The 22,394-nt window shown below is 37.2% G+C and overlaps 1 protein-coding gene across 33 annotated transcripts in view; it reads left to right on the forward strand.

Annotated features, from left to right (window-relative positions):
* The window catches only part of tenm2a (teneurin transmembrane protein 2a), a 1,361,633-nt gene that overhangs the window by 1,215,606 nt on the left and 123,633 nt on the right, over positions 1 to 22,394 (forward strand). For all 33 annotated transcript variants that reach the window (XM_073921891.1, XM_073921909.1, XM_073921890.1 and 30 more), the window contains one exon: positions 2,821 to 3,058. In XM_073921891.1, coding sequence (XP_073777992.1) covers positions 2,821 to 3,058 — 238 coding nt within the window. The remainder of the gene's footprint in view (positions 1 to 2,820; positions 3,059 to 22,394) is intronic.

The following is a 22,394-nucleotide window of genomic DNA, read 5'->3' on the forward strand; positions in this document are numbered from 1 at the left end:
GCTGTTTGGCAAATTAGCCGGCAGCTAGCTCTCTGCAACTCTCACATGGTCGCCCACTGAAGCTAAGCAGGGCTGCGCCCGGTCAGTACCTGGATGGGAGACCACTATGGAAAGCTGGGTTGCTGCCGGAAGTGGTGTTAGTGAGGCCAGCAGGGGGCGCCCAACCTGCGGTCTGTGTGGGTCCTAATGCCCCAGTATAGTGACGGGGACTCTATACTGCTCAGTGAGCGCCGTCTTTCGGATGAGACGTTAAACCGAGGTCCCGACTCTCTGTGGTCGTTAAAAATCCCAGGATGTCCTTCGAAAAGAGTAGTGGTTTAACCCCGGCATCCTGGCCAAAATCTGCCCACTGGCCTCTGTCCATCATGGCCTCCTAACCCTCCCCATATCATGATTGGCATATCATCACTCTGTCTCCTCTCCACCAATCAGCTGGTGTGTGGTGTGCGGTCTGGCGCAAAATGGCTGCCGTCGCGTCATCCAGGTGGATGCTGCACACTGGTGGTGGATGAGGAGATTCCCCCCCCATTGTGTAAAGCGCTTTGAGTGCCCAGAAAAGCGCTATATAAATGTAACGAATTATTATTATTATTATTATTAATTCAATTTTACAAAATCCAATTTGTAAATTCAAAACTATTCAAAAATACAACACACAATACATGAATTCATAAAAATCTTAAATATTTTTGCCAAATTAATTGGATTTGTGTATTTATGAAACATTTTGAATTTACGAAATGTTTTTTGTGATTTTAATTTCGAGAGGATCACATGATTATGATTTAACACAGCTGGTTCTGCATTAGCTATGTATGATCCACCAATCAGGCGTTTCCTAACCCACTATAAAGAGCCAGGGTTTCTCACTACACTCATCTTCGATTGGAGAAATACACCCTTCCCCCCCTCCACTTTTCCCTTCATAGGGTCGCACGGTGGCCCATTGGTTAGCACTGTTGCCTCACAGCAAGAGCGTTACTGCTTCTAGTTTTTTAACAGGCTGGCTGCCGTTTCTGTGCGTAGTTTGCATGTTCTTTCCGTCCTCACGTGGGTTTTCCCCGGGTTCTCTGGTTTCCTCTCACATTCCAAAAACATGCACTACAACTGAATTGATCAATCTAAATTTAGCACTGCAGTCAAACTCCCATCCAGAAGCATATCTCTTCATAGCAATCATTTAGTCATCTGCTCTTATCAAGGGGGGAGTTGTCAAGATCTACCTGAGCTTAAAGCTCTCCTCTCACCCTGCAAACGGGAGGGAGCCAACGGCTCAAGGACCTTTTGAGCTCAGGATTCTCTCCCGGGACAGCATGCCAAACTTGCTTATAATCAGTCATCAGCTAGGTGTGAACTTATTCATTCATTCATTCATTCATTTTCTTGTCGGCTTAGTCCTTTTTATTAATCCGGGGTTGCCACAGCGGAATGAACCGCCAACTTATCCAGCAAGTTTTTACACAGCGGATGCCCTTTCAGCCACAACCCATCTCTAGGAAACATCCACACATACATTCACACACACACTCGTACACTATGGACAATTTAGCCTACCCAATTCACCTGTACCACATGTCTTTGGACTGTGGGGGAAACCGGAGCACCCGGAGGAAACCCACGCAAAGGCAAGGAGAACATACAAACTCCACACAGAAACGTCAACTGAGCCGAGGTTCGTTCCAGCGACCTTCTTGCTGTGAGGTGACAGCACTACCTACTGCGCCAGGTGTGAACTCTTGAAAATAAATTAGTAAGTCCAGTACATCCAGAGAAAGATATCATTTTTAAGTGGTCTTTTTAATACAGTAGCTATACTCACTTTTGTTTTGTTTTAATGATGTACATTAGAACTTTGCATTTTCAAATAAAATATTATCACTATTCAATACCAGCCATAGGACTTTATGAAAGCATCTGAGGCACTTGATGGGCCTGATTCATGTTTTCTTTTAGCCCATCTGCTAGTACTGAGCAGACTCCTGACAGCAATAGACAGGGGATCAGACCGTGCTGCTCGCTCTCAGGCAACTGTCATGGATCAACAAGCATGAGACGGGCAGGATGAGAAAATGGAAGTGGTTTTGGGTGCTGGTGGGAAGAAAACTTGGGGTGGAAGCTTCATCTTTATTGCATTACTCCGTGTTTCATGGGAAAACATTATTAGGAGCATGTTTGATGCTTCTTGTCTGGCCTCCTCTCTGTATTCTCTTTCGGTTTCCCCTCAGATAGACAAGAGTAATAAATGTAACATGATTGAGGGATTTGTTTTCTTTTTATTTTAAAATTACATGCTAGAGGATTCCCAAGAAAGCCAGGTTAAGTCAGCCCTGAATTGAAGAGCTTCCACAGTGCAGCCATGTCCATGTATAAAAGAATAGAAAACATTGGTTCCTGCTGATGCTCACTCTGAATTCAGGAATACTCCGAGCCAAACAATGTCAATTAATGCTGCTTCTCGAGGAACATAAACGAAGCATCCAACAATGCCTTAAAAAGAATAGACAGGCGTTTCCTCTCTGACAAATGTCTTAACAAGCTGGGTGGTTGAGTGTTTTAGGGGCTTCCTGCCGCCTCAAAACCTGTGCATGTGAATTCGGAAAGAAAAAACAACACAAAAAGCTTTGGCAGGCTGTCATCACCGAGAGCGTCCTTTCGTGCCTGATTTGATGTTTATTCTGATTGCACTTCACCCTCACAGTGCCGTTATTCCATTCGCATTTTCCGCATCGCTTAACACAGTTTTTTTTTTTTTTTTTGACAAAGCCAACTGATAATTGATTGACAGCCTGATAAAAGGATTTTTCAATCATTTTCCCACAGGAGCTCCAAACCATCACAGCCAGTCCACACTGCGGCCGCCCATTCCTCCACCGCACAACCACCAGACACTGTCGCACCACCAGTCCTCTGCCAATTCTCTCAACCGCAACACACTGGGTGGCCGGCGAAACCCCATCCACGCTCCTCCATCCGCCCCGGGCGACGGCCCCACCACACCCGAGTCAGTGCAGCTGCAGGACAGCTGGGTGCTCAACAGCAACGTCCCATTGGAGACCAGGTCAGTGCTTACTTTCTGCACCCTCAAGATCTGTATAATCAAGAAATGAACAAAATTTGAGTGTGTTTTGTTTAATACTGTTTAAATTTTCAATTCAATTCAATTGAAGTTTATTTGTACTTAATAGCACTTTTCACAATGATTATTGTTCCGAAACAGCTTTCCAAATGGTCCTAATTATTACATAACAACACATTACATTACATTCGAAATCATAATTCAAGAGTTGACACTCAAGCCGCTTTCCACTGCACATGATAAATGACTAGCTACAGACCAGAAGTCATTCATTTCCAATGGAGAGTCGTCCGGGAGCTGCGAGGAGTTCAGATCATCTCCGTATGCTGAAAATTCTGATCCGATTTGAGCTGTAAATCCGTTAAAATATTTGGACCCCTGCGACTATACCGTATATGTGACTGGCCGACAGGATGTGATGTATTCCAGTGTTGTCCAAGAAGATCCGTGTGCGTGAGATGACAAATACAATTTATTTTATTTTTTTTTGTTATTTTTTAAATCAGAATAAAATCTAAAAATAAAAAAATTTCTATTTAAAAATGAGTGAGAAAAAATAACATTTTTTTCAACTTTTAAACTTTTTAATCGTCTGAGTTTCTAGTATTCATTCATTCATTTAACTATGGTCAACTCACAAAGAATAAAGGCTCTTTTTGCACTTTATTTTGGACACTGTGAGAATCAGCGTCTCTCCCATAGTGCACGATAACACAAAAAATTCTGTGCGACTACCACAAGGGGATGCATTTCCTGGAGAAGAACCAGGGCTCTGAACCGGTTCATGGAACAAAAAATGAAATGTTTATTTGAAATTACAATTAACCGGTTAATAACATAATTTTATTATTCACCTTATCATATGAATTTGGGAGACAAAAAGCATTAATTTAAATGGTGTGTACAAATGAGACAGTGACACATACAACGTGAAATGCCCACAAAGCAGACTTCATACGTGAGAGTCGTTTCTAATGCCACAAGCTTGTCCTAAATATTACAGAGACCTGCTTTTTCTTGTACAAAGGTATGTTTAGGTTTAAGTTATTGTTATTAAAACTTGTAGTTAAAATTACAAAAATTAGTTATTGATTGTCGATTGTTTTTGGATAGGTTGCCATAAACAAATCCTTTTTGTCAATATTTCTCCTATGACAAGGCATCTGGTCAATTAACATGTAATGGGGTCCGAGATCAAGTACTTCTCGAGAGCTCCGTAAATGAGGAAAATGCAAAAAAGGAGGAGATGGGGTGGAAGGGGGTAATCTTCCAAAATGAGGATTCTAAAGTCGGGAGGGTGAAATCAGTCTATTTAGTTTTGTATAAATCTGATGGGATTATGACAGATTACAGATGAGGGACCAGCCACGATCAATCATATCACATGCTCCTTTCAAAATTAGTTTGTAAAACTTTACAAGGTTAAGGTGTGAGTCAAGTAGATAGTTTAGCTGTTAATGGACACTTACGATGTGTCTTAAATCCTTGACAGTTTTTAATATTACTAGTTTTTTAAACATTTAAACAATTAGAACATTTATATGTATTCATATTAGTATTGTATGCATCAAATTAAATAAAAAATAGAACTGCTTGTGCGAGGCATTTGTAAGGCAAAAGTTTGTAAAAAGTGCATAAGCAGGACAGTAAATTTAACTTTATTCTCTCTTCTGGCTGCCTTTATCAGTCTCACGCAAGACTTTTCTGTGCTATGCATTAAAAGCCATTTTAAATAAGTGGGACTTTTTAAAAAGTGACAGGTCATTGAATATACAAAACTTAGTAGGAAAGGTATTCCAAAGTTTAGGACCTGCAAAATACCGATCACCTTACTGCTTTTATTTTGACTTCTATTAGAAATGGGACAGCAAATCATGAAGCTCTGCTGGGTTTGTGAATGTGCAAAATTTCAGATAAATAAGAAGGTGCAAGGCCGTTGATGGCGTTAAAAACAAACATGGAAAGTTTGAAATCAATTCTAAACCTAAATCTTTGTAAGTGTTCACTTTTCTGACTGTTTGTTAACATGTGAGCAGCAACATTTTAGTTGTAAGTGATGAAGACACTCTTAGGTTAACGCCAACATAAAGTGCATTGCAGTAGTCTCAACCCTGTACCATTGTACACATACAGTAGTTAATCTGTAGTTAATGTACTTTTTCAAAAGGTGACATCTTTTATATATCTTTGTAACTTTTTGCATGTTTATGAAAATTGTCTGGTGCATTATTGTTTTTTTAGAACTCTTGAAATGTTATTTCCTGTCAGATTGGAAAGCCGGATCCAACTTGTATAATTGGAAATAAATGACATTCAAGGAACTTCACTGTCAGACAGTGAAAAACACTGTGGTTAGAGACACTTTTTTCCACTTAAAGGAGCATTCAAATAGCTGGCTATATCCTAATTCTGACAAAACAATCTCTCTGTGCCCCCCTAGGGAGCGTGATTATTGAGTACGATGTGACAGAAATCCTGTCTCAATCCAAAGATGTGTTTTTTATTAAAATTGTTCCGAGTGTTATTATTTGTGTGGAAGCAATTTGGGTACTTTGACAGCTAGTCATTTGAAAATAAATTTATATTTATTTACCTGCTTCTGCTTTTAATTATATCATTTTCCACAATTACAGCTGTAAATTAATAGGTTGAGGATGCTTTATTAAAAATATAAAAATCGGTTGTAGTAAAAAACTAAATATAGCAGTAAATCTGCGTATAATAATCATATCTGAAAGATCATGTGATGCTAGAATGGAGTAATGATGCTGAAAATGCAGCTTTGAATCAGATGAATACATCACATTTTAAATATAACTGTTGTTTTTATTGCATTTCTGATCAAGTAAACACAGCCTTGGTTAAAAAAAAAATACATGATCACAAACTGGGGGCGACATAGTGGTTCAGTAGCACTGTTGCCTCATAGCAGGAAGGTCACTGGATTCAGAAAGAAACCTGAGATTGAAAAGATGTGTGCAAATGTGATGATTTAGAAGAACTTTTTGATATTGAGATGAAATGCTAAATTTGACATTGTTAAAAAGAAACAGTTGTTAAAAATGTAATATATATTAAATATGAAATATTTTTATTTGTGTATGTATAATATAGTCAGCCAGACATTTTTCAGTGTTTGTTAAATACTGTAACTCATTTGCTCATTGTCTTTACATTTGATATTAAACCTTAAAGAGCAAATGGTTAATAAAATAAATTCAATAAAATTCAATAAATTTAAGAAAAAAACATTTATAATAAAACATTAAATAAATGCTATAGAAAGCAAAAAAGTAACTTTCTCAAACATCAACATCTTGTTACAACACCATTTAATTTTTTTAAAATTAAATAATAAGCAGAACTTAATTAAACTGCATTTAATCATTAATTGAAGCATTACTTTTCAAAAAATACAATGATTTCTTAAAAAAAGTAATGCTTCAATTAATGATCTGCCAGTTAGAACCATATAATTCCAAGCGAAAAATTTTTTTTAGAATTAGAAGGTTCTCTGCATTTGGCCAGTTTTTTTTTTTTTTTTTTTACGCAATTTTCAAATTGAAAAGATATTTGATAATTTACATTTAGAGTACTTTTAGGGTCTCTGCCATGTTAATGTATAGAAAACAACTATTACACAAATATTGTTTGCTGTGTGGAATGCAAACACTTTGAAACTTAGAATGCAGATAGATCCTTATAATTCCAAGATGACGTTATGTTTGGTGACTAAAACATTTCTTTAATAAATATATCTGTTAAATAAAAGTGTTTTGTTTAAATGCACCAAAATAAATTGCCTGTATTCACTGAGAAATGGATAAAAGTATCCATTTTCAAAATGGGGTGTACTCAGTTATGCTGAGCACTGTAGATCTATGTGACTTTCATTTTCAATACGTTTTAAGGCAAGCATACAGTACACTTTGCTCACAGATATCACACTGTATTATGCATGGATGGCTTTTAGAGTATTAGCATTCATCAAATACATATGTGCACACATTCACTCTGTGGCCCAGGTTTCTCATTCACACATTCCTCTTTCTTTCCCTCAATGTTTCTCCTGCTGGGCAGAGGGTCACCTCCTCTGTTCCCAGATCAGAGAGGCAGCATACCAGCATGCACTATTCATGAGGCTTGCTGCATGTTTAATTCACCAGGACAGGTCTCAGGCCTGTTGGAAGTGCAGACTCCTGACTGGCTGTAATTAAAGCAGGGCCGATAGGCTGTCCTGTTTGTCAGCATGGGCCATACAGCAGTCAGACATGAATGATTTGGGATTGCTGGGGCTGTTTTGTGTGGAAGGCTAGTGAGTGACAGGGTTTTGTTCAGTTCAGGGTCACCTTGTGATGCACACATACACTCTCAATATCACTGTGACCTCTAGCTTTAATTGTTTGCTGGGTTTGCTTGGCTTCTTTTTGCTGTTGATTGTGGATACATGTGCTGGCACCTTCCCCGTCATAATTTACTCAGTTTAGTTAGGTTACTACAGGGGTTTTCAATTTTTTTAAAGAGCCCCGTAAGCCAGACTCTTAGGAAAAATAGAGACTCCCAGTATTAAAATGCTAATTGGGTGTAACGCTTTATAATAATGTTCATTAAGATCTTTAAACTTATTATAAAATGCAAATACAGTAGATCTTTATTCAGAAATTAGTTATTAGAAATACCATGAAAATTTCAGCTTTATGTTTTATTTATTTTCTGCATGGACCCCCCCTGGAGGGCCCTCAGGAAGCCCCTGAAGGTTGAAAACCTCTGGGTCTATGTGAACAGTGGATGTAATGATATTGAATTATCAGAGCAGCAAATTTAGCGCTATTTTTAGTCCATGACATGAAAATGGTTATGAATTTTTGCTCAAATTTGAAGTGTATTAAAATGTGTGAATGCACACCTTTTACAGTATTAAGAGATCAAAGTGCATGATAAATAGAATAATTTTTATTAAAGGAGAGCTGCGTGAAATATGCTGTTAGTAATTACACTCTCATTTCCTAAACATCTACCATGTATTTTTTTTTTCTAATCTATGTAAATTAGTTGTAAATTAGCATAATACAACCTAGGAATTTACTCACAATATCCGCTTCGACCCATGCTTAAACTGTGTAAAAAGGTCACAACAGATGTAATAACAACAGATTTGCCCACTTAGCCAATCAGAGTAGAATAGGCTTTAAAAAGGAAGGGTTCAGAGAAACCTATTATATCCAAATATTGCAGACATTATTTTACCCTTAGATGGATATAAATATTAGAGACGCCCGAAACAAAAAATGATAAATAAAAATGCCATAATACTGTAAACTCTCAGAAATAAAGGTATGAAATCTGTCACATTTTAGCTCCTAACAGGTCCCTTAAAGTACATATAAATTCCTAAAACATACAAATGTGTAGCTCACAGTACCATAAAGCAGGATTTTTAGAACACACACCCCCTCAATTTCACTTACCCCAACCCACCCCTCCCATGAGCCAAAATTATAATGCATGTGCAAAGATCATTCACATATTACTTGTTGCAATTAAAGTGCGTAGCACTATCTACATTGAGACATAAATATACAGCTTACCTGATTCAGTGTGTTGGCTGAGTCTTTTTCTGTGAGGACAACATGCTAATCTGTTGTTGGATTCCTGACACGACTAACCATAAATCATCTTCCACTGTCAACAAGCGAGCCATAGCCTACTTGCTTTTGATGTACGGACATGCAGCAAAGAAAAAGCTGCTTCACAAAGCCAAATTCCCAGAGCCGAACATTAAGTACATTTATATGGACACCAATACTGTTTTGACTACTTTAATTTGACTATAATAATAAGTGACTTCTATCGTCACTTCAGAATTATAAGGTTCTATCTGACATATTTGTATTAAATGGCAACTTATTTACATTATGGGATGTTTTTTATAAGTTGTTTACATTTTAAGATTTTTTATTTAAAAAACAAGTGTTACACACATACTGTTTGCTTTATGGAATGCAAAAACTTTAAAGCTTAGTATCTCAAACCATTCAGAACGCAGATAGAACCTTATAAGTGCAAGTTGACGATATAATAAATCATAATTAAACTAAACTGAAATGGAATTAAGACATGTGAAGTTTGCATAGTTCATGGGCATTATTAATCACCGCAATAAAACTATTATTGTCATGTAGGACTTTTTGTTGCATTTTGCGAAATAATATTCTATACACACAGCTGTTAGATACTATTCTCTGTACCTACCAAGCCAGTAAAAGACTGCAGACACACACATCATGAAATGCGAAGTTTTTTTTTTTCTTTACATTCGGCGTGCAGTCTGTAATTCCATTAAAACAACACTTTTCCAGCAGTCCTCAAATTTAACAGCTCAGTTTGTTGTGGAGCATGAATGAAATGTTCCTGAATGAAAGTGAAACTGCCAAACTGCAGTTAAAGTCAAAAGTCAGTTGTCATGAAGGGTAATATTAACTATTTGAATCAAAATCGCTCTTTGTAGCAGGCTGTAAACACCTTTTTTCTGCTGTAAAGTTGGCCATTCTAACAGGCTTAATTGAAATTTGCTCTATTATGGAACCAGGACTAGTGGAATTTTGATAAATGCAGTTTCAGTTACTTCCGTATTGGCTTTCCAAGGGAGAGCGGGAGGTTGCCAATTGTTTGAAACATAGTTCCTGGCTGTGTTATATTCCCCGTTATCTCCCCTCTGTCCCATTTATTTAGAACATTCTAACATTTAAACTTGGAGTGATTAAAAATAATAATAATAAAGTCATTTCTATTAGGTGTAATTTGCTTTCAAAAAATTTTTACAGTTTAGTTTTAGCGATCTTCATGTTTACAGTTGTGTTCCCTTCGTTGTGCACTTTGAAAACATTGATGTCATTTTGAACACAGCTGTGGCTCACAACGAAAGCAATAGGTGACCTATTATTTAAAAGAAGAATTTATGTTACGTCTTCAAAGCTTATGAAAACAAAAATGTATAGCATGTTAATGCTTTTAATTTATAGTGGGTTATTTATTAAGTTTCTGTACTTAATATACTTCTGTATATGTATGTTTATATATATATATATACTACTTATACTACTACTAATAAAAATAAAAATCATTTTTTTATTATTATTAACATTATTATTATTAATGTAGGATTTTTTATTTCCTAATAAATAATAAATATTACATTTAATTTCTTATTAAATAGTCAGATTTTTTTTTTAGATAATTTATATATGCGATAGCAATGCGTGTTAGCTTTTTGCAAGTGCTTTTATGTTTTATATATAATGTGTAATGTTCTCAATAATATTTGTAAAGGAAACATTGGTCCTATATGTGCCATTTACATATATTTCAATTAATATGGAAAATGAGTGCATGGTTTTATCAAAACTAATATTGAATTTTTTTTTAATGCGTGTGCATGTAAAACAATATAATTTGCACAAAGAAATGATGGGGTTCTATTCTTAAGAAGTTGTTACTCCACCCCATTTAGAACATCATTATGAGCGTTTTACGCTATAACTAACGTGGTTCAAATGATGGATCGGCAAAAATATACCTTGAAAAGGCACCGCCCCAGTGACCTATTTTTTACCTGTGGATTTGTTAGTTGGTTGGTTGTGCATATGTGAATGACATTTACATTGTCACAAGGCAGCAGTAGATGTTTGTGTCCCCCTATGCTTAAATTAAACTACCTTGCAAACACTTTTATTAGGTTCATTTAAAAAAAAAATGTTTTTACTATATCAGAGTAATCTTAAATTAATTAGTCAACTCTACAGTTCTGATTAACCTATTTTTTCACATTAAACCTTGGGTGTGTTAAGCAGCTATATCCTCTGATAGGTGACAGATGATGATATTTCTCAAAGTATTCCTGTTGGGAAGCTCCAGTGGGTTCCAGCATTGCATTCTTATCCTCCGCTTGTCTGCGCTGTCGTCATAAATCACTGCAAGTTGCCAATGTGTGTAATATCTATCGGCTTTATGCCTGGGTAATATTTAGACAGCTAACTGGCACAGGATAACTGTCACACGATCCTTCCTCATTTGCACACCAAATTATGAAGTGCTCTTAATATAAATACCTGACATTCAGCATTGAATGGCCGACGCTCAGGTGTGTTAGAATGGGCTCCTGTACTGAAGCCATCAGCACTACCCAGCAGCACTAAGCCTGCCATCTGCTGAGACAGAACCATGCTCCCCGCACCAATCCAAACCTCACCAAGCCAGGAAGCGGCCCAAACCCTGGCCCCTTTCCCCGTCCCCCCGCTAGCAGGCGCCGCCCCTCTCACTGCAGCTTTTTAATTGGGGTTCTGTCAATGCAGATGGGCCACCTGTCTCACGCATGCATGTGTAATTCACAAACTCATTTCCAATATATTCACATTCATTAACTGCATTACGCATTGCATTTGCGGAGGCTTTGAAGTGTGGCAAGCAGGCGTGATCTAGCAAACTCACAAGTACAGATTGGAGCACCAGCAGACCACCCAGGATCAGTGCTGGCAGTGCCCAGTATCACACATACCATTCCTGGGCAACAGGCAGCTTTTTGGGCCTTCTCTGTTAAATCCTCCAAGTGCCTGTTCAATCCATATATCTATATCTATAGAGCCAGTATGTTTACCACCAGGTTATCGTCATAAATTGCAGTCAAATAAATGTACACACAAAAAGTTACTCTGCTTAGTTTGTAAATATGTAGTTTGTGGCAGTTAGTGTGAGCAACTGCTGCCAAATGTGCTTTTGTACACTGAAGGATGATATGTTTATATTTTATTTTAAATATATTATTAATTGACAATTTGTATTCTGGCCAAGTGAGACATGTACATTTCCATTTTGTCATCATCATCATCATCATCATCATCATCATCCTTCATTCATTCATTCATTCATTCATTTTCTTGTCGGCTTAGTCCCTTTATTAATCCGGGGTCACCACAGCAGAATGAACCACCAACTTATCCAGCACGTTTTTACGCAGTGGATGCCCTTCCAGCCGCAAGCTATCTCTGGGAAACATCCACACACACACTCATACACTACGGACAGTCTAGCCTATCCAATTCACCTGTACCACATGTCTTTGGACTGTGGAAGAAACCGGAGCAGCCAGTTGAAATCCAAGCAAACGCAGGGAGGTCATGCAAACTCCACACAGAAACACCAACTGAGCCGAGGCTCGAACTAGCGACCCAGCGACCTTCTTGCTGTGAGGTGACAGCACTACCTACTGCGCCACTACGTCGCCCATCATCATCATCATCATCATCATCATTATCATCATCATTATTGTTATTATTATTATTTGGTTTATTTTGAATATTTTTTGCTGTTCATACAGTACACTCACCAGCCACTTTAATAGGTACACCTGTTTAACTGCTCATTAACAAAAAAAATTAATCAGCCAATCACATGACATCATTTCAATGCATTTAAGGCGTATGGATATGGTCTAGACCAGTGGTTCTCAAACTGTGGTACATGTACCACTTGTGGTACGCGGGCTTCCTTCTAGTAGTACGCGGAGGAATGAAATATGTCATGTACATGCTACACACATTTCAAAATTTAACAAAAATGATGTATATAATATGCCATAAATGACATATAGCCTATATTTCTGAGGTAATGTGCTACGTTTTTTTAACATTGCAGAGTTGTAGCTGCTTTACTGGGCCTACTACTTTACTGTATTTCAAAACTGCTCATTTTGGTGGTACTTGGAGAGACAATTTTTTTTCTGAGGTGGTACTTGAGGAAAAAAAGTTTGAGAACCACTGGTCTAGACGATCTTCTGCAGTTTAAACTAAGCATCAGAATGGGGAAGAAAGGTGATTTAATTGACTTTAAATGTGGCGTGGTCGTTGCCACACTGGCTGGTCTGAGCATTTCTGAAACAGCTGATCTACTGGGATTTTCATGCAAGAGAAAATATCCAGTAAGAGGCAGTTTTGTGAGCACAAATACCTTGTGATGTCAGAGGAGAATGGTCAGACTGGTTCGAGCTGAAAGAAAGGCAACAGTAACTAAAATAAACACTTATTACAACTGAGGTATACAGAAGAGCATCTATGAATGCACAACTTCAAACCTTGAGGCAGATAAGCTACAGCAGCAGAAGACCAGGTGTCACTTCTGTCATCTAAGAACAGGAAACTGTGGATACAGTTCGCACAGGTTCAACAAAATTGGACAATAAAAAATTGGAAAAACGTTGCCTGGTCTGATGGGTCTCGATTTCTGCTGCAACATTCGGATGGTAGGATCAGAATTTTGCATCAACAACATGAAAGCATGGATCCATCCTGCCTTGTATCAATGATTTAGCCTGGTGGTAGTGGTGTAATTGTGTGGGGGGGTATTTTCTTGGCACACTTTGGGCCCATTAATGCAAATTAAGCATTGTGTCAGCGCCGCAGCTTACCTGAGTATTGTTGCTGGACATGTCCATCTCTTTATGACCACAGTGTACCCATCTTCTGATGGCTTCTTTCCAGCAGAATAACACGCCATGTCATAAAGCGCAAATCATCTCTGGCTTCTTGAACATGACAATGAGTTCTCTATACTCAAATGGCCTTCACAGTCACCAGTACTCAGTCCAGTAGAGCACCAGAAGGGGTGTAATGAGAGATTTGCATCATGGATGTGCAGCCGACAAATCTCCAACCCGGTATTACCAAGGTGTACCTAATAAAGTGGCCGTGTATATTGTTTAAGTAATAGTAATTATCTAATTAAGTGGTTTTGCTTGGACCTGATTAATAATAATAATAATAATAATAATAATACAGCAATACTGCATAAAATTCAGCATAACATTTATAGCAATACTGCATAAAATACACAGTTTCATTCTTTATGGTATAGTCTAGTATAGTCTATAGCAAACACAGCATGTGTATTTCTGATTCCCAGTTCTGACTGTCGGCGGCTTTATCTCTGAAGTTCTCCAGTTACATTTTTTTTTTACTCAAAATTGCCAATTTTCTTTAAGAATAAACTTGTTTTGTACAAACAATCAGGGTAAATGCTCTTCCTGGGTCAGATGATGGGTGGAAATTGGTCATGTGAAACTAAGTTAAACTGTTTTTGCTGGAAGAAACCTTGATTGTTGTTATAATAGCTTAAGTGGGGGAAATAATGACCCTTTAAGAATATAAAAGCTCATTTGAAATGTAATTAAATATGCAATAAAAGAAAAAAAGCTGCAATATCGTACCTCGAATGGGATCCAGCACATAAGTAGCCGACAGTTCAGAGATGTGTTCAGCTGTGTAAATAGCACAGAATGTCACATTGGACAGACAGACGGTCGGAAATGAAGGCTCAGAGAGTTGGTGTCTGCCGAAGCTCATCTCTCGCCTCTGGGTCACACAGCACTAAGCCAACACACTAAAGTTAATAGGCCTATTTTTACTTTTGTATCAACAGCAAAGAGAGAGCATTTTCACACACTGCTTTTACAGGAGAAAAACACTGACATTGAAATCCACCTCTTCTCTTTTAGAAACCAAAGAGAGAAAGTTTGAGAAAAAAAAAAAAACTGAAAGTCACTAGCATTGTGATGCAATAACAGCCTCCTGTGATGCCATACCTGTGAGTTTCAGGTCATCACTTTCAGCCTGCTACTTTCTACTTACTTTTTGTCCAATGACAAATAACTTAATTTGTTAGTGGTGCATTGTGCAATGTACACACAGTGCAGGCCTGGGAATGACATGTGCTCCCATAGAATGAACGGTTAGTTTTCCCTTCAGTGCATGGTTTTGTCTCCTAGTTACTCTTTTTATTATTTACTATATTTTTCTTGGTATCTTTCTAACTTTTTCTTCACAATGGTGTGCATACAGGTAGATCATTTTTCCATCCAATAGAAAATATAATCAATTTTAAGTGCTGCACTTTAATTTTTCATAATTTATAGTTTATTGGCTGTTTTGAAAAGATATATGAATGCTGTGCAGTTGATTTCAAAGCTACAGTGTTGCTTGCATAGTATATAGCATAGCATGCACTGTTAGACATTTTCATGAAGTGTGGACTTTTGGACACTTCACACACTCTATGGTCACAGCTTTGCTTATTTAGATGAAGAGGCGGAGCTTTCGGGCACTCATGTTGGAATATTTTATTTAATATGGATTGTGAAAGCAAAACTCTTTTACAAGAGTGATTATACCTCTTCCCGGTGGTGAATGCAGTTATACTCATGGCAGGTATTATTTGGTTTTCTGATCATTTATTTCACTAATTTGGCAGCCACCAAGAGTCATCAGGGAAACGATTTAAATTTCCACTTAGTAAAAAAAAGTTAGTGTTCCATTTGGAATGACACTACATTCATATACTATGCTTCTGAGTGTGTAAGTGCACAAGTGCATAGTGTGCCATTTGGGACACAGCTATTGTATTTTTAACTCCCCCTTTACAGTAACTTACCTGTAAATGCATTTTACCGTAGCAAAGCCCTACCGTAATTACATTTTACAGTAAAACAGCCTTACCGCAACATCTTTTTATGGTAAATCACCCTTTACCACATTTTAATTTGGCAGTATTAACATTTTTAAAGTACTTTTAATATAATTTATTTACATTTTATACAGTACAAACAGTATAAACCCCTTTATTAGTATTTACTATTGAATGAACATTTTGTTTTTTCACGGTCTCGTTTTTTGTCTTCAACTACAGTAGCATGTGCCTGATGACTTTGATTACAGTATAATACCACAAATTCATAATATGCAGTTAGTTGCTGTAAATGTTTAAAAATGACCCACAATGCAGTGCATATTGCAGTAGTGCACTGTATAGAATGTATGTGTGTATTTTATTGTATGTTTTTGCAGTAAATACCTGTAAAATTGCGGCAAAATCTAACAGTGTGGAGGTTTTCATTTTATTTAAATGTATTTTTCTTCAAACAAGATACTCGCTGATATGTATATCGGAGTAAAAATTGTTTTGTATATTATAAAAAAAATCTTGTCAATCCTTTTTAGTTTAAGAATCATCTGATGGAATAATAAGATGCATTTTTTAGGGAATCATATTGTAGTTCATTTGTTAAGGTTTTAATTATTTAAAATAATAAAAAACTTAATTAAATCACTTATCATTTAATACATTTTAATAATCACAGGTCAGAATAAAAATGTGTACATTTTAACAATTATATATGTTATGCTGGATAAGAGCTTTACTCATATTATTTTATTTTTTTTAAGTTATTTAAAGAGTAATTCTCAATTTTCATAAAAGTAAACATTAAAGTAGACACTTGCATTCAACATGCTTCCTGTTTTGGGAGTTTTTAGTCTTAATAGAGGCTTCCAAAATGTGACAATTCATCTTTGACCCAAGTACGTTTCTAACACAGAATAGCTAAATTTAAAATGATTCTCTCACATCACTTATTCTGACCCTAGACATAGAAGGTTGGACACAAAGAGACATACGGGTATATAGCCTCTCTCTGTGGCCATCCGCATGGTCTTGTGACTCAGAAAGAGTGAGTGCCATGACATTTAAAAGCAAAAAAAAATTTTTTTCTTTCTTCTTGAAATCGGAGGTCATGCCATGTTTCTATTTAGGTGGGTGACTTCTAAAAGGGTTTAGACTGATTATTCTGAATATTCCAGCTACGAACTAGCACCCTCAGCCATTTAGACAGGAGCCCACAATTGTGTGTGTGTGTGTGTGTGTGTGTGTGTGTGTGTGTGTGTTTGTGTGTATGTGTGCCCTCTATGTAAATTGTGTTATTTTATAGGTCAGGCTTTTTGCGCTAAAGTAGAAAACCAAACCTTTCTGCCTCCACAGCTGCCAGGACTGGAAGATTGATTGCCAAAGTATGCAGTTGTCAGACAGGTATAGGGAGAGGAGGGAGACAAACTGAGGGGGGGAAAGGGGGAGAATCCGAAAGATTGCTTCGGCTGAGGAGGAAAGAGAGCAAGGGAGGGAGAGATCGGAAAACAAGGAGGAGGGTGGAATCGGTTTTCGGCAGCATAAATGACTGAAGATGGCCCCAGTCCTGCGAAGGCTTATTTCCAATCATGGAGTGAGGCCTCTTCACCAGCTGATGCCTGCTTCGATTTTACTCTCATCTCAGGACGCCGCGAGCTGCTCTCTTCTTTTTCATACAGACTCGTGCACACTCAAATTAGATTCCTGAACAGGTCGCACGATCACAATTGAGCCAAAAAGAAGGAGCGCTTTCACTTGCATGGCATGGATTTTTATTTATTTATTTATTTTATTTATTTATTTATTTTTTGAGGTGTGTGTTCTGGTTATGGCTGGGATGGTGTTTGTTTTTTTGCAGCAGGGTCTTGTGTCAACTTCTTAAAGTGCTGTTTTGGTCTGTGTGCCTTGAGAGAATTTGATTTGTCTGTTTGTGCAGATATCGGAGATTCAATTTGACTGGTGTGATACGCCGTGCACACATTCACAGGTCTGCGAACTCCTTGAACCAGATGTCTCTGCGGTTATTTCTTCATTTGATGTTGCAGAATCTATTCTGCATCATTTCACCTCCATTAGATATGGGCAATGTAATTTTTGACCTCAGAAAATGATACTTGGGAATTTTTAATTATTGCACTTGCAATTACACAGTTTTTTTTTTGTTTGTTTTTTTTTTTCTCTTAATTATGAGCATAAACAGCCTAATGTAGATACTCCATTTGTAATTTTGTCACCTTGGTATTATAAGGTTCTATCTGTGTTCTGAATGATTTTGAGATATTAAGCTTCAAAGTTTTTGCATATCAAATAGCATAGAGTTTGTGTGTAACATTTACCATTTAATTATAAAATCTTAAAATGTAAACAACTTATAAAAAACATCCCATAATGTAAATAAGTTGTCATTTAATGTCAATAACAAAATTTTTACAAAACTGTCAGATAGAACCTTATAATTCTAAGGGGACAATTTAGTTCTGTATTTTAGATTGTTTCACTATTTAGATAAAGTGATTAGTGTTGAATAAAGAATCATTGGAAGATTTCTCTTGGAACAAGTTCTTAAAAATGTCTTATGTGACACATTCTATACTGTATATTCCAAACATTCTTTTTGTCGAAAAAATTGCTACTTTTTTAAGCCAAACCTAAATTTAATGTAATATTGAATAGAAAAAACCTTGACTCAACCTGCATGACTGCGATCTCATAAAACTTGAAACTTCTCAGAAAAAGCACACAAGTGCATCTTTTTGATAAATAAAGATTAATAAAACATGAAATGCAATGCCTGGAAATGCTCTGTATAGACTATATCTGTATAGTTCCTTCACTCAGCTGAATGTTTCCAAACTCAAAAAGCAAAGTGACAGATGAATATGATAACTTGCTGTTACGACAAACACAAGTATACTTACCTCAGATGAAAGTACTTAGCTTGTATTGTGCCACATTTCAGTTGATTTCAACATGAATTTCATGAACATGTCAGTGTCATGAACATGCAGTCATGCCCGAAGATTAACATTCAATCTTAGGTTTTTTGTTAAATATTAAATTAGAATTGGGCTTTTTTTTTTTAACCAACCTTATTGTGTACGCCCAGAAAAGTAATATCAGACATTTGTCATTCTTAAAAAAAATAAAAAAAAATAAAAAAATTTTGTTAATGATTTGGTGATTTCTTAGTTCGGAATTATGTGAAATTCAGTTTTATATCATGCGTAAGTAAGGCTGGGCTATAAATCGTTAAGAAATTGCAAACATGGTTAATCTTGCAATTATCATGCACATCTTGTCAGGGAAGAATGGTTATGGGATCAGTAGTAATTCCTTCAAAAGCAGAGGGGACTAATTTTTTAAATAATATAATTATTGGATTTGGAATATAATAAAGGATTTGTTTTAAAACACTCAGCTAAAGTTATGAAGTGAGTTGGGCATTAAAAATAACATATTTTTACTGTGGTACAGTGATTCCTTGGTAATCGCAGGAGTTACTCTCTGAACATAACACACAATAGGCAAAATCTGACAAGTTGTCAGCTTTATTTTTTACAATTATTATAGATGTTTGAAGGCTGTAAAACTTCTTACTACATTCTTTATACACTTTTCTCAGGCAGGCATTAACCTTGTCACACTTTTCTCTTTTGTTTAAACACTCTCAAAGTTCAAACTTTTGTTGAAAAATAAGTCCAGTATTATAGAATGAAGCCTAAAATCAAAACCTGTTGTCAGCCGCAAACCTTCATAACTGTCAGCAAAAGGTTCATAAAGCTTTTTAGCTTTTGTGCAGATAATGTTGGCATCCAGTGTATTGTTTTTTTGATTCCTGCAGTCACTGATCCACAAAACAAAAGCAGACTCCATCCTTAAAGGGGTCCCATAGCGGATGCACCCAGCACTAGGCATGAGACGATAACTGTTAAAGTATACCATTTGGAAAAAGTCAAGTTTTTAAAACCGGCAACATTTTCTGCTATACCATTCTTAAGGTATGTGTAAGATTTTTTTATTTACATTTTAGTTTTTAGTTTTTTAGGACAACAGTATCTCCAGCAGAAAAAAATATCTAAATATACCATTTTAAATTGTAAAGAAATCTGTGTTTTTGAAACAAATGAAGACAGCAGAAGTCAAAGATTCATTTCAATTTAGCCTGACAGGTTTACAGTTCCAAAATATTATAAATCTTTCAAAAAATAAAATTTATTGTTTTCAAAAGGGAAAAAGTATTTGTTTTTTACCCAGACATTTAAAAATTATATAATTTAGAGCCATGAGCACAATACCATGATACCATGAAACCGTGATATTTTTATCCAAGGTTATCGTTTCATCAAAATCTTTTACAAGAAGTAACACACACCGAACACACATATTCGCATGTTATTCAAGATGAAACTATTCAATTGGCTCTCTGCGGTGCGGCAGAAGTATGAACAGTGTCATGAGTTGTGGCTGGGCACCTCGGACAGCCACCGACTTGTAGTGCTGGTGTGCGCACCCTAATATAAACCTATGTTTATAAACCCCCTTTACGATGGTATTGCTGCGGACAGTTGCAACCCTTTTTACATCCTTGTTGAAACTCACACTGCAAGTAATCGAAGATTAATGTTAATTTGGCAAGCTGAACACATTCTGTGCTGTACAGGAGACAGGGAAGAGATTGATTGAAATGGTCGACACCATTACTGAGAAGATTACTGATACTGAGAAGTTACAAACAGCTGTCATTATCACTGAACGATTATCTTGATTTCAACATCATCCAGTTATATCAATTGAAAACACAATTTTGCATAGCTTACGAGTAGTAAGCTGTAGTAAATGCTGCTCCAGCTGAAAACACATGCTAGTAACGTCTTTAATTAATTTTCTAGCTATAGTGGCAAGTTCTTTGGATCTGTTCATGTAAAAGCAGTTTACTTTTTCCTTACTTTTTTTCTCTTTTTTGCAAAAAAAAGAGGAAAGGAGAATTGTTCCACTTTTACGTTGCTAAACCCAGCTTTTATGGCTGAATAAAAGCAAGAAAATTGTCCTAAAAGAAAATTGTTCAAATTCCTGAGCTCAGGCTGAGAAGTGAACAATGAAAAGCTCTACTTCTCTCTGCTTCTTGTCTTTCTTTCCCTCTATTCTTCCCCCTCCCTCATTCTCTTGCTCTCTCAGACTTCATCAGTGGTTGCCAAGGTATCTGTGTGGGGCAGATTTAAATTCTCAGCTGCGCTCCGAGGCCAATTTGTTATCCTAACGGGAGCCAATCAGAATACAGGTGCCTGCAGCTCGCTGAAGATTTATGGGCCCTCTCTCGGCTCGTGCCGCACGCAGATCAAATTCAGGATATGGCGCAGCAATCCTAGCAAACATAATTAGAAAACTTTTCCGAGACCTTTGTTTTGGTGTTTAGTCTACCCATCATCGCCCATGGTTAGATTACAGGTGAAGAGGAGAATAGGAAAGAGAGGCAAAGTTTAACAAAGCAGAATAAAGTATATAGCTTAGGTCAGGGAGAAACTTGTCCTGGTGAACTGTCTGTTCTCATGCTGGGTGTTTTTGGGATGTGGGCGTTCCAAAAAAGAAAATGCACTTAAAAAAGTATTTTACTTTATTACAGCATGCAAAGAATGGTATTTCATGACTGCGGTCACTTTCCTGTCTTGATAGGCGCTGACGTTGGTTATTTAAAGTGGAGAAGTGATGTATATAATGAGGGTGTCAATCAGAGGCATGTGGGCAGCGAGTGTGAGATCAGACCGTTAAATGAGGGATAGATCTGGAAATGGAAAGTTAAAAATGAATAAATAAACACTGGTGTCTGACACTAACTACATGTTTGGTGATGAGGGGTCTTCTGGGGCTGTCACAACTAATGAGTGGCAGGGGCCGTTTTCAGCAATGCATATTTAACAAGGCTCAATGGCATACATACACACATACGAACACACACCTGTCTACCTGAGACATGGTCATTAATCAGCTTGTGCACACGACACACTCCATGACCGCAACAATGACTTCATCAACCCCTGCAGAGAACTTAGAAAAAGTATTTTGGCTTAGCACCTTCCTTCTCACTTTGGGCTCTTTTCTTCTATCTCCATTTTACCTTTTCTTTTGTCTCATTCAACCTCTTAATTTAACTTAATCTTGGCTCTATAATCTCTGTCTTGGATAATCTGATCATGTCTTTTTGTTTTAGCGTGTACTGACACTGCTATTTGAACCGTCCCCAGCCGCGTTTCCCGGTTTGTATGACAAGTGTGAGTACTCTGAATCGGGCCCAGGCATGGTTCAATTGGCTTGCCCTGGCCCGGTAGAAAGAGGTGTGCCAGAGAGTGGTTCGGTTGGATTTTTGGCACAGTACGATTGTAGTGTGAGTACAAAGTGCACCTGAGCCCAAAACTGAAGACGCAAACGCACTTTTTAGGATCTGTTTCATATGGATTTATTATTGATTCTTACAGTTCAATGAACACAAAATGTCTTAGTTTATTAAAAACGCAAACCCCTCGTTGCACGACAGCTGCACTCTCAGCAAACCTCCTAATACCTGCAGCACAAGGACTTTTGTGATCATTTATGTGCATTAAAAATGGTGGATCTGTTCCACCAAAAAATTGACTGGGTGTCACTGCATCCCAAATGACTAACACAATATATCTAAAGCAATCTCTACTGTGCTGAGCGAGAGCGCTTCTCTTCTGTTAAACGTAAACAGTCGCATCTTGGAGGACGTAAGCATTCTCAGGTTTAGTAGGTAAAGATGCAGTGTGAGTGCAGGCCAACGGGGGAAGAGGGAAGAACCGCA

The sequence above is a fragment of the Danio rerio genome, chromosome 14 (assembly GCF_049306965.1).
Source record: "Danio rerio strain Tuebingen ecotype United States chromosome 14, GRCz12tu, whole genome shotgun sequence".
Taxonomy (NCBI): domain Eukaryota; kingdom Metazoa; phylum Chordata; class Actinopteri; order Cypriniformes; family Danionidae; genus Danio; species Danio rerio.